General features: G+C 28.6%; 1 protein-coding gene across 3 annotated transcripts in view; it reads left to right on the top strand.

Annotated features, from left to right (window-relative positions):
- LOC107454790 (uncharacterized) overlaps window positions 1-13,400 on the top strand; it is a 125,914-nt gene that overhangs the window by 69,992 nt on the left and 42,522 nt on the right. For all 3 annotated transcript variants that reach the window (XM_016072086.4, XM_016072092.3, XM_071184334.1), the window contains 4 exons: window positions 2,898-5,750; window positions 12,132-12,215; window positions 12,317-12,364; window positions 12,447-12,472. In XM_016072086.4, the coding sequence (XP_015927572.2) occupies window positions 2,898-5,750; window positions 12,132-12,215; window positions 12,317-12,364; window positions 12,447-12,472 (3,011 nt within the window). The remainder of the gene's footprint in view (window positions 1-2,897; window positions 5,751-12,131; window positions 12,216-12,316; window positions 12,365-12,446; window positions 12,473-13,400) is intronic.

Consider the following 13,400-nt stretch of genomic DNA (forward strand, 5'->3'; position numbering starts at 1 on the left):
TTTTTGCGGCTGTGGAACCCTAAATTATCGAGTTTTTTTCGACCAAACCCTGAAATTAAATGAATAATTAGCAATTGTGAATACATTAATTAACAGAAGTCTAATTAATTGTTTTAAAAATATGTTATGATCTAAATTTTATTATATTTTAAAAAGCATTTGCAAATCCTAATTTAATTTAATTGTTATCAATGTTAGTTTTAAAATTGGTTTTTATGTCTGACAGTTGAGTTCACAGGTCTGGAGTACTAGTTGAATTCTTCATTTAATTTTAAAGCACACATAAACTGAAAATGAAAGATCTGTAATATGATTAACTTTAGAATAAAAGGGGAAAAAAGTAAAAAATTTTGAGAAGGCTAATCAGAGAAACATATTTTTTAATTGTTGAATTTGGTTATTTTTATTAGGCGCGAAAATTCTAATAGAATTTTTCATAGTTCATTTATTATATTGTTATTAAAAAAATCGTTTCTTTAAAAAAAATTTCTTCTCAAGCATTTCAGTTAAATAATTTCATAATAATAATGGACATATCAAGTAAATAATGGATTATTAATTAGATGTAAATTTTATTACAGGTTTCTCAAATTATTTTTAGTTAAAAAAATTCCTAACTCTAGATACTCCTACAACCCTTCCACAGAGCCCTAGGTTTCTGCAGAACATTAGTTGAGAACTGCTGGTTTAGTAATAAGTTAATTGGAAACAGTCTATTAGTTAGCTGCAGAGCCGGATTATACCTTTCGTTAGCCCTAGGCATAGCCGTTTTTGGGCCCTCCCCTCCTTCCCCTACTCCTCCCCTCTTTTCAAAATATATGCTAAAATTTTCTTGCATATTTTTTTAAACATTTTTATTAATATGGATTTTAATTTACAAATTTGTTTATCGAACTTTATCTGCAATACCGACATACTGCCGATATTGCAGTTGATATCGATAATACCATTATGATTAGTTCGATCGATAACTATGTAAACACTTCACGTCAACAATACAACAACAAACCAGCAAAGAAAACAGTGAAATTGATAGTGAGATTAATTACAAGAAATATTTATACTACAAATAGCTTCATAGTTCTCATGATACTACGAGTACTATGATAACTAAGTGAAGGAAATTAACATTGTCAAAAGTAAATCTTTTGAAATTATTTATAAATAAATTTGCAAGGTAGATTAAATGTTTACTAATTGAAAAAAAAATTATTTTTGTCAACAAATTTTTTTCTCCCAAGTTTTTCGTAGGCCCTAGGCACGTGCCTAGTGTGCCTATAGGTTAATCCGGCCCTGGTTAGCTGGAAATTAATCTCTCTAATATAGATTATTCTATAGAGAGCTTTTAATTTTTATGATTTAACTGATTAAATTCATACCACATTATTAGGATTAAATCAAATTTACAATTATAATTTAGTCATCATGAAGATACAATTTCGCAGCATTTGATGTAGTATAAAAATAATTTTAATATTCCAAGCTTGCTCCCTAAATCTGCCATCCCTTCTTTTCTACTTTTGCTACCATTTGTATTTATTGTCCATGTTAATTTATGTAATTAGTAACAGAATCTTCTTAATCCTTATATAAACTATTTATAACTGTTCTTTCTTGTTGGTTATGTTTCTTGTGTGCTTAGGATATTTTATTCTCTGCTGCTTTTCTTTGTATTTAACTTTCTGATGTTTGTATGAATAACAAAATTCTGCCTGTGTTTGTGCATTATACTCTCTATTTTTTGTATTCTTACTTGTATTCTTACTATTCTTGTAAATGTATTTATTACTAAAGCAAAAAGAAACAACTTGCATAAAGCACAAATGAAAGTACAGAAATGGACATACTGTAGCTTCATATAGTACAGTAAAATTGCTAAGATTTTGAATTTAGTTTAAATTCATTTTTTTCCTGTAAAATAAACTAAATTTCTCCAACCTTAAAGACCCTATTGCTGATATTAATAGCTAGGGTATTTATTATATTTCATATTAATGTAGTCTTACATACATTGAACAAACTAAAAGTATCCTTAAACTTCTACTTAAAGAGCAGAAAGATATATCCAAAATTAAGACTTTAACCGTTCTTACGTAGCTTTACATAGTTGGAATTCTAACCACCGGTTCAAGTTTTTTTCTGCTAAAAACATTCAACACTGATCTTCATCTTAATTTTTGGAGTCATTCCATATTTTGAAAAATTCTAATAATATAGTAGATGATCTTCTTAGTATCTCATCGTTTTTAAAATATTGGGACAAATATTGGGAAATATTTATTTCCCAATATTTGGAATTTGGGTATTCTAATTTAATCTGTTGCACCCTGGATTTCCTCCCAAATTCCCTCACGTCTGTTTTTTTTTTATCCCTTCTATTTTTTTTTATTTTGTTCAATTATGTTCCTTTGTCTACTTTGCCCTTGTTAAACTACTTTGCATTGTCTCTTGAGTTTTTATACCATCATTTGGTCTTTAGACACTGAATAAAGTTCTTATTTACGAAATCAAAACTAAAGTATGTCTTATTTCTTGTTGTTTCTTTTTTGCTTTAGTCTATATAGCACAAAGTCCTTAAATATCTTGTTTTAAACCATTTACACTGTATTATGACTTTTGAGCTTAATAGTAATATGTTATTTGGGCATTTTGCTGAACATAAATATGCAATGCATAGTAAAATGTATTTTACTATTTAGTTAGGTATTTTAATTTACTAAATCGGAATTTTCTCTAACATAACTTTTTGCAATATTTTATTTCTTATCATTCTTATTTAGTATCATCATCATCATCATCAGTTGGAATTTATTTTCACCTTTCAAGGTGTTTGTTCATGTAATTTTATTATAGTTAACTATTCCAAATTTCATAATCAAAGAAAATTTGATTCCTAGCTGATTCCATAAATTCCACTGGTCTCTGCACAGACTTCAGGCCTGCTATAAAATTTGACTCAGTTGATGAACTAAGAAGTTTAAAGCCTTCTACAGTGGTAACATTGGATCGAGCGACATTTGCTGAACTCCTCTCTGACTTCAAAGAAATCGACTCTTTCCCAAAGTTCGCTGAACAGAATGCCGAAATAAGCGAAATACATCTAACCAGTTTTGATGGCACTATAGCTGCTGTGAAAACTGTAGAAAGTACAAAACAAACTGAGTCTAATTTGATATGTGATGCTCTGAATTCCAATTTAATGAAAAAGGATGGTTTCACAGATTTTGGAATATACCTTCAGCCCTTTCTAGTAATACCTGAAACTTCAGAAAATACTTCTCTTGATTATGATAATAATTCTGATACTTCAACTTCAGCTCTTAGTTTGACTTATACTCAATCTCCTATTATAACTGATAAAAATTTTAACCATTTATCACGTGGGTTCGAAATTTCGTTGGGGCTTGAACAAGCTGCTTTATCTTCACCTGTAATTGTGTTTCCTTCCCAATCTGCTGATATCCCTGAAATTTTGACGTCTTCCCTATTTACTGACATCCCAGAAATTTTGACTTCTTCCCAATCTCTTATAATCCCTGAAATTTTTACTTCTTCCCAATCTTTTATTACCCCTGATATAATTTTCAATCAGTCATCTCAAGGATTTGAGACTTCTGTTGAGCTTGAACAAGTGATCTCAACTTCACCTGAAACTTTGACTTCTCCTCAATCTGCTGTTACCACTGATATAAATTTTGATCAGTCATCACAAGAATTTGAGACTTCTGTTGAGCTGGAGCAAGTGGCCTCAACTTCAGCTGAAACTTTGACTTCTCCTCAATCTGCTGTTACCACTGATGTAAATTTTGATCAGTTATTGCAAGGGTTTGAGGCTTCTTATGATTCTCAGTCAGAAAAGTTAGCCCACTGCCAGAGTCCTGTATCTCAGCCCGCAGCCTGGTGTTCCGAAGATGCAGGGGTTGAAACTTCACAAAATGTAAACTTTTTAAAATGTGTTAATGATGATGTTAGGAAGGGTAAAAAGGAAGACCCGTGTGATCGCGGAGCCATTAAGTTTAGGTGTAGACTGTGTCTAAAAGACGGCTTTTATTCTGCTTATAATGTAAAGCGCCATTGTAAAAATGTGCATAAAATAGATGTGATTAAAAGTTGTCTATTTGAACCTTATATACCTGGCCATCAAGGTGAAAGTTCATCTTTTGAAACTGCTTTACCTTCAATGCTGAAAAACGAATCATCTCAGGTCTATCTTTCGCCATCAAATATGTCTGATCAATACCAAATTGATCAGACTTATTTGATGGCAAGCAATTATCCAACTGATTCATCCGAAAATCCTGATTTTGTGTCACTGCAGGAAAACTTACAGAGTTCCTCGTCTGGTTATGATAGCTCTAATGATGAAAATGAACAAGCAACTTTAACTCCAAGTGTAAGTTTGCCCACTATCCAATCTACAACTGACTTTAATTTTAATCAGGAATCATTGCTTAACGATTGCCAAAGTGCAGTGACTACTCCTTGCATTATTAAAGTTTCTAAAAAGAATGAAGTTTCTCAAAATGTGAACCTCAATATGTCTTCTAAAATTGATTTATCATGTGGTAGGGATAATAAGACTGTTGAAAAAGGAAAAAGAGAGAATATATTAAATCGGAAAGATTTTTGGTGTGAAGTATGTAAAAAAAGTTTTTTGTCTGCGCATACTTTATTGAGCCATTATAAAAATAAGCATAAAATTGATGATTCTGACCTTTCATTTGGATCTCTTTTAAATCACCTACAGCAAAAAGAAAGTTCATATTTGAAAACTGCATGTCTTCCAACGCATGATTCTGAATCATCTGAGTCTTTTTGTGATTATTCAAAAAATCCATCAAGTATTTTATATTCACTACTCTCTTATGAAAATAAGACCCATGAAAGTAGCTTACAATATTTGGAAGCTCCTATTCTTAGCTCACATATTGAAAAGTTAAATAAACATGTAAGTGCAATATCAACATCTTGGAGTCATGAGTCTGTAAATGATGTACCTAGTGTTCCATCTTTTAACAAGATAATTTCTGATCACCCTGTTTATCATCAAGTTGCTGCTTCTACTGTGAACAAAGAAACTTCACAACATATTGAAAAATTAGTTAAACAAGTAAGTTCAATGTGTCAATCGTCATCGAGGAGTCATGAAACTGAAAACGATGTACCCAGTGTTCTATCTTTTAATATGATAACTTCTGATCAGCTTGTACATTGTCAAGTTGCTGCTTCTACCGTGAACAATAAAAGTTCACCACATATTGAAAAAATAGCTAAAGAAGTAAGTGCAATATCGCAATCGACCTCGAGGAGTCATGAAACTGACAACGATGTACCAAGTGTACCATCTTTAACTTCTGAACAGCTTATATGTTATCAAGATCCTGAGCTTGATTTGTCCTGTGATAGTAAAGATAAAGGGATATTTATTAAAGGAAAAAATGTAGTTATTAATAAAGATACAGACAATTGGTGCAAAATATGCAATACATGTTTTTATTCTCCCTATAATCTTAGGCGTCACTGCAGAAATGTGCATAATATGACTATTCCTAAGGGTACTTCTGGCAATCCATTTGGACCTTTTCCATGTGACCTTGACGAAAGTGTAGTTCCTCAATCCACACTTCAGTATAATGAAATTGAAAATCATGTACCTAGTGTTCAATCTCCTAATTTAGAAGCATCTGATCAATTTCAGCAGGCCGTAGATCATCTAACTACTGATTCTACTGAAATCTTTTCTCAACAAGGTCAGGCTACAAGTTTTGCTTTATCTTTATAATATCTAGCAGAGGTCTTTGGACTTTCAAGAGGCATTTCTTCCCCTTTTTCATTCTCTGAAAATTTATTAGCTTTATTTTCTTTGGAAAATAATAATTCTCTTTTTTTTAAAAATTTAAGTAATGAAAACAATACTTGATCTTAAGTTATTTGTTGTTCCAAAATTCAATCAACGAGTTCAGAAGGGGTGAGATAATTGATCAAGAGGCTTAAATCTTATAATAGAACATAAGGTTGTAAACCATATTGAAAATATTGTTGATTAAAGTAGAAAATATTAAGAGACTAAAAGGTGAAGGTGGTGATAGATAAAAGCCATGCAAGGATTGTCCCCACTAACTAAAAGACGATTGACATATGCGAGTGCGTCCTGAAATAGTTTTTAGGTCAATGTAGACTGCAAAAACGTCAATATGCTCCTTTTTTAACAACTCTTATTTTAATAAATTAATCAAATAAATTTTGTATACCTTAATTTATAATTGTTTCCTAGCATGATGTCTACACCTACATATTTTTTGCTCTATTTTCATCTTTACAATTTGATTAGTGATCCCATGTTCTTTAATAGTTTTTCACCTTTTTATGCCTTTTCCCACTCTTCTGAAATTTTCAAACAACATTCGTTTGTGCAAAGTGAATAAAATTTATTTAGACTACTTTAACATTTATTAAAACTTACATAAAAAAAGATAGTAATTATTTTTATTATTTTTTTTTGTATGTTACTTTGAAATATAAAGTCTTACACGCATATAATTTTCTTGTATTGCTTCTATTCTCTTGTAATTTTATGTGTAGTTTCATTGTATTCTTCTTGCTGTTGGTTTCTTTCCACGTAAAAGTAGTTTCCTGATGTACTGTGACATCTATGAGCAATATAACTTACTTCGCTTATTATTCATATTATTATTTTGTGTGTATTTATATATTCAGGGTAAGTTAAAATGAATGCCCCAATTTCATAGGTGTTCAAAGCAAAATGTATATGCATGCAGAAGCAAGTTTTGAACGTACTCCTTACAAATGTTAGATAAGTTCTCTTTCTGTTATAATGCATACATCAAGTCTGAAATGTAATCTTATGCAGCAGCATGTCTATATTGATGCTTGCAATAACATCTGTGCTCCAGGCTTTAAAATCGTCCACGTTCGTCCAACCTGGTGGCATATGCATACGATCTTTCACGAACCCTACAGGAAAAAATCGCATGGGGTGAGATCTGGAGATTGTTGTGGTCAAGGCAAAAGTGTATTGTCTGCATTAGATTTGCGACCAATCCACTATTGTGGTAAAGTGTTATTGAGAATGTTTTTCTATCCATTTTTATTTTGATCTTTATTGATGATAGGGGCATTTATTTTAACCTACCTGTAAGTAAATTAGAAGATATGTATAACACAATTCTCTAAGCCACATTAAATTTACATTCTTTGAAGCAAACTAAAATGACTGAATTTGTTGCTGTGTTCTCCCTAAGCGTTTTTAGAAGGGCGGTCCGCCCTATCTGGCCTTTGATCACTAAAATGCGCCTTCTTTGCTCTTTTTATAAAAATAAGCCGCAGTCCTTTAAAAACCTAGCCTTTTCACTCCTATTTTATTTTTAAAAGTAAATAACTCACTGTTTAAATAATTACTCTCATAAAATTATCTGTGTTTTAGTTTTAAGTTTAACTCTACTTCCTATTACAAATATTTACTTTGTTAAAATTATTCTCAACTGGTTAAATTTTTATAAGTTTCTTTTTTTTTTTCAGGGATGGGGGTATATTAATGAATAAGGGATTTTAAAATTATTTTTTAAATAAACACCTTTTTTTTTTAAATGCACCTTTAAATGTCCATTTTTTCATAATTTTCAGTTTAAATTCTGGAAGAAAGCTATTAAGTTTATCGAACATTTGTTTTGGTTTTATTTTTTTTCTGAAAAAAATTTATGCTCAGAGATTGTCTTTTAGCATCTCTTTAATTATTTTTTATTAACTACAAATTTTTCTCTTTTTTGGATAATGTATGATAATGACTTTTTGAATTATATACATAAATTAGTATTAAAGGGTAATTTAAAAACTAGATGATTAAATTCAGTTATTACACAATTTAGTAATTTTTTTCTGTGGGGGAGTGCCTTTATTTATTCTTAGGGAGAACTCTGTTGCATTCTATTTTTAATGCTTAGTAATTCCAATTTTTGTCTGTAAATAATAAGTACTTAAATGCTTGTTTTTGTGTTCTAAAGTGTTTCAAAATTACTTTTATTCATCTGTTCCAGATATATATTGTGATGTTTAGTAGGTAGATTTAATGATATGCAAAATAATCATTATAATCAAGCTTCTGTTTTGTGCAAAGCCTCATGTTTCAAGGTTAGAATTATAAAGATCCTCTACTGCCTTTAATTAACAAAGTAGACCAAATAATTCTCAATTTCTGTACGAATATTTTTTCTACTCTTTTAATTTTTATAATACAGGGAATTTTATTCAAATTATATTTTCGAATAGCTAGAATAATAAGTCATTTTTTATAAGATTTATCTTATACTGTTTGTATGAAAATGATAATTTAAAAAGATAATAGTAACATGCTATTAGATATTATTGTATTCCAATGTTATAAGGCATAGGCATTCATGACAGTATTGAATGCTCTAAAAACAGTAACTTACTTCAATTATTTAGCTTTTATTTAAAGTTAATAATTAATTTTAACATCAATCCCTTGTTAGGTATTCTTAGTTGCTCAAAGTTAACTTTTTTTAGTTAAATTTCTTTACATATTTGACCTTGTCTGTATGACCGTAAGCTAGTCGAAAAATCATTTTCTGGAACTTCTTCCGAATTCAAACATTGTAATTCTGCTTACCTTGAAAAAGCATGTGATAAAAATTTATAAAAGTTGTTTAACCTCTTAACAGTGATATATACTTCAGAAAAATGAACCAAAAACAGAATTTTTTTTTTACTGTTTAATTTTGTCCTTTATATTATTATAAAAGTTCAAAAATGGTTTTTTGTTACAAAAATAAAATTTTAAATGCAATAACTACTGCATTTATAGTTTTTACATAAACATTAAAAAGTAATGGATTACCCACACTTGTTATATTCAATTAGAACAAATTAAAGAAAATTTTGAAGCTAAATATAATATAAAAACACCTCATTGTGATTTTCAATACATAAATTTTACAAATCTTTTACAGTATATTATATCCCATAACCCCCACCCGCATTTCCCTCCCTCGACTGAAGTCATAATCGATGAAAAACTAGGACCACTAATGCCATCTATTAGGAGAATAGTGAATTAAGTATCCTAATGTAGAAACAAACTCAGCTCGGACTTCACTAAATAGAAACGTTAATTTTTCTCCTGCCCGATGTCAATTCGAGCATCACAAATAATGCACACCGTAGTTGCCTGAACTGGATTCGGGCGACACTGGCAAGGGGTTAAGAGTATAGTACATGGGTGTTTTTAAAAAGTGCTTAGTTTTCCCTTTTCAAAAATGAAAATTTTTTTTTCATTACCATTTTGAGTTTCGCTGCGTATTATGCAAAAGCGTACTTTTCATATTGTTCTATTCAGCTATTTCATAATTCATTTCGGTGTACCGTCTGTCTATGGCGTATGAAAGCACCAATCATTTTAATGATTTGGTGAAATACTTGCGAGTTCGCATGTGCGTATAGTGAGCTGCGTTTAGTGAGATTATTGCACTCTCATGTGCATTTTAAAAGATATTCTCAATTTTAAGCTTCATTTTCTACCCACTGAAATCAAACCGAAAAATCTCTCGATCATTTTATAATGGCTAATATAATCAAGAAAACTGTTCTTTGTGAGAAACTAGTTATTTTATCATGATCATGTAAAGTCTTGGAAAATTATTTTGCATTTTGTTAATGTACATAGTGCTTAAATTTTTTTTGCCTTGTAAACTTTTTTTTTAATTTTGTACTTTGTAAATATTTTTTGCGTGCTTTAAAAGTTCTTAAAAGGTGCTTATTTTTTGTCGAAAGATTTGGCTACGCACCCTGTAGTACTAAAAAATTTAATAAAGAAAAAACAAAAAGAAAACAATTTATTCTTAAAAATAATTTTAGATTTTTTTATTGAAACTATTCACATTATATTGTATGTGCATTTACCTTAAATCCTTAATGTGGTTAAGATAACTATGTATATATAGTATTAATTGAGCTCTATTTTTTTTTTTTTTACTTAAAATAAAAGATGAGTAAAAAAAATTCTGGTAATTAGTAAGTAATTTTTAATGATACTAGTATTCATTAAAAACAGACTATTAAACTCTTATACAGCTTATATGTTACTTTTCTACTTTTTTCCGATTTATTATCTGCTTTTATTTTTTTGGCAATTTTTTCAACTGTCTGCCCTCCCGATTTTAGCCATATTTTAGTTTCTAAATTTTGTCAATTTTTCTACTTATTTAAGATGACCTTAAAAAAAACAAAAGTCATAAATTTTAATTAATAAAAACTTATTAACATGATGAATATTATTACATTGAATTTATTAATTTGCTATGAATTTACATTTGCTTCATAAATTATTTTATATGTCATTTTCTCTGTTATGTTATTTTTTGCTTCGTCCTATGTTTTTGAAATTTAAAAACAGGGTGCGTAGCATTTTTAAAAAATGCTTAAAGGTGCTTATTTTTGATTTGCGACTTTAAAAGCCCTTAAAGATGCTTTTTTTTTAATTTGCAGTTTGTAAAAAATGCTTAATTTTCTATCTATTAACAGTATTTTTTTTCTTTGCCATATCGATTTTCGTTTTAAATTTTAAAAAATGCCTGCTTTTCACAATTTTCTCTGCAATATTTATCAGAAACTAGTTATTTTATCATGATTATGTAAAGTCTCTGAAAATGTTTCTAAATTTTATTGATTTTATGCTTATAAATTAAGAACTTTAAACGATAGGGAAAAAAAATTATTACTTCGCAGATCCTAATTATGATGTTTTTTTTGGAAAGTAATTAAAAATATTTTTTGAGTGCGTAAAAAGAACTTAAAAGGTGCTTATTTTTTGTTGAAAAATCTGGCTATGCACCCTGTTAAAGTAGTCGAACTTCAATTATCAATATTGTTTGTTACCACACCTCATTCTGATAATTAATGGGTGGGGTGGGGGGGGTATTTGTGCTTTCGTTGAAAGAATTCATAAAGTTTTTTAAAATGTTCATTTCAAGACAAGTATCAAAATTATTCGCAAATTTTTCAACAAATGGCACAACTCTGAAAATTTTTTTTCAAAGTAACCATATTTGTCCATTATTTAACTTTCCTCCTTTAAAAAGATTTTAATTGAGGACTAGAAATGGAAAACGACCTAAGTCCCAGAAAAGTCAAAGATCATATTTTTGCGGAAAAATGTCCTAAAGACCAATCTAATCAAAGTGAAGAACCCCCAAAGTGCTAACTCCGGTAGTAATAGTCCAAAAATGTGTTGAAAGATTGTGCTGGCTAAATGTGACATGCATAGTGAAGTGGAGTACCTCCTAAGTGGCATCAGTGACCAGTCGCCAAGCATTTTGTTTCTGTACTATAAAAGTAATAATAATAACAATAAAAATAACAAATAACTTCCGATAAAAATAACAATAATTTTAGTAAGGTGTTGTTGACTACGAACCCGATGAAATGAAGAACGCCATTTTAGATGTGAGTGTTTTTCCTTTTCCAACTCTCCCTAAAAATTGTCTCTTTTTGGACTTAGGTCATTATATATTTCTAGTCATCAGTGGATGTGGATGATTAGAGTTTTAATAATTGGAATATTTATTTTATATGAAAAATTTTTTTTTTATTTCAAGAAATCAATAATCAATTAAAATATTCTAGTATTAAATTCTTTTCTTATAAATACAGATTGTCTAATTTTTGAGAAAATCTTTTTACAAAATCTGAATTATTTATTTTACATGGAATCAGCTTAAACTGATCCTCAAATATTGATATTTTTAACCTTAAAAATGTTTGATCTATAAAAATTTGTGATATAGAAAATTTCAAAAATTTTAATAGGTATAAAATAATAAAAAAGACAGCATATGACTTTAGAGATCAAGATAGTTAAAGGTGATTTGAAGAATAAGAACATTTATTTACATTTATCTTTTTTCTTTCTTTTTTTTTATTATGTATGAATATATTTTCAGTAATAATATTCATTTCCACTTTTTAAAAATTTAATACAAAATTGATGTTTAATACCAATAAAGAGTTTTTTTTTTTTTTTTTTTTTTTTTTTTTTTTTTTTTTTTTTTTTTTTTTTTTTTTTTNCTTTTTTTTTTTTTTTTTTTTTTTTTTTACAGATGAAAATTCAGAAACGGTAAAAATTGGTTCTAAAGAATACCAGAGAGGTCAAGGGTCATTCCATGTAAATGACAAGCAAGGAGGTAAATTATTTTTTGTATTAAAATATTTTATCTACTTAATATTGAAATTGTATTTAAATAAGTTAATGATTTTTGTATGTCAATATGGTTTTTTTTTGTAGGTGAAAACTCAGAAATTATAAAAATTGGATCTAACGAATACATAAGAGGTATATATATAAAAGTAAAAATATTTGTTTTCCATTAATAGCCATGACAGTCTTTTTTTTAAATATTTTTTTTTCTTTTTAGGAAACAGTATATCCATCTTAAAAAAGGTACGTATATGTTGCACTCGTGTTAAAATTTTAATTTCAAACTGCATATTTAAATACTTTATATATATTACTCTGACAAAAACTGAGTTTTAATTTTCTGGAAAATTAAGCACGTAACATATTTTAAATTTCATTCTTAAAAAACTTAATTTTAATATGCTTGTATAAATTTTATATTCAAAATTAACAGTTTGTTTAAAAAAAAATTTTTATGTTACATTGATGTGTCAATGTCAAATCTTTATGAGAATCATCTTTATAGTATATTAAAGTGATTCTGCTTAACTTTGGAAAGTGCAGGTCCTTAAGAACCAGGACTTCCAAATTTCATTTCATTTTAGTTCATTTAGTTGAGTTCATTTTAACTAAAAGTGGAACCCTATTTTAAATATGAATTCTCTGCCTCTTATCTATCTATTAATGCGCCCGTTCATAATTATTTTATCTATTAAGAAACAAAACAGTGTATTTTAAAGCAATAAAAGAGTTATATTTGATCAATCAAGGTTTTTAAATAGATCTAACTCGTGAATCAACAAAAAGAGATGATGTACTCAAAATTATTGTAATTTTCTTTAGCTACTATTAGAGAAGGAAATTTTTTTTTGTTTATATATTTAATGTTTGGTTGTAATTTTGCCCTCACTATATTTTTTTCCCTCGTGTATTCTAAGTTTTTCTTACCCCTTATTATCGTTAGTTATATATATTTGCCCACACTATATTCTTTTATTTTGTGTGTAAGTTTATAAAAAAATAAGGTATCAGATGTTCCAGGAGATGTGTAATAACTTTTTTTTAACCTTTCTTTTATGATTTTTGGCATATTTGATGCATTATAGCTTGTAAGTGAAATCACTGATATGAAGTGATTAAAAAAACGCTTCGAGTTTCAAATGAATTTTGTCATTAAAAACTCGAAAACACA

Source organism: Parasteatoda tepidariorum, chromosome 1, assembly GCF_043381705.1.
Source record: "Parasteatoda tepidariorum isolate YZ-2023 chromosome 1, CAS_Ptep_4.0, whole genome shotgun sequence".
Classification (NCBI taxonomy): Eukaryota; Metazoa; Arthropoda; class Arachnida; order Araneae; family Theridiidae; genus Parasteatoda; species Parasteatoda tepidariorum.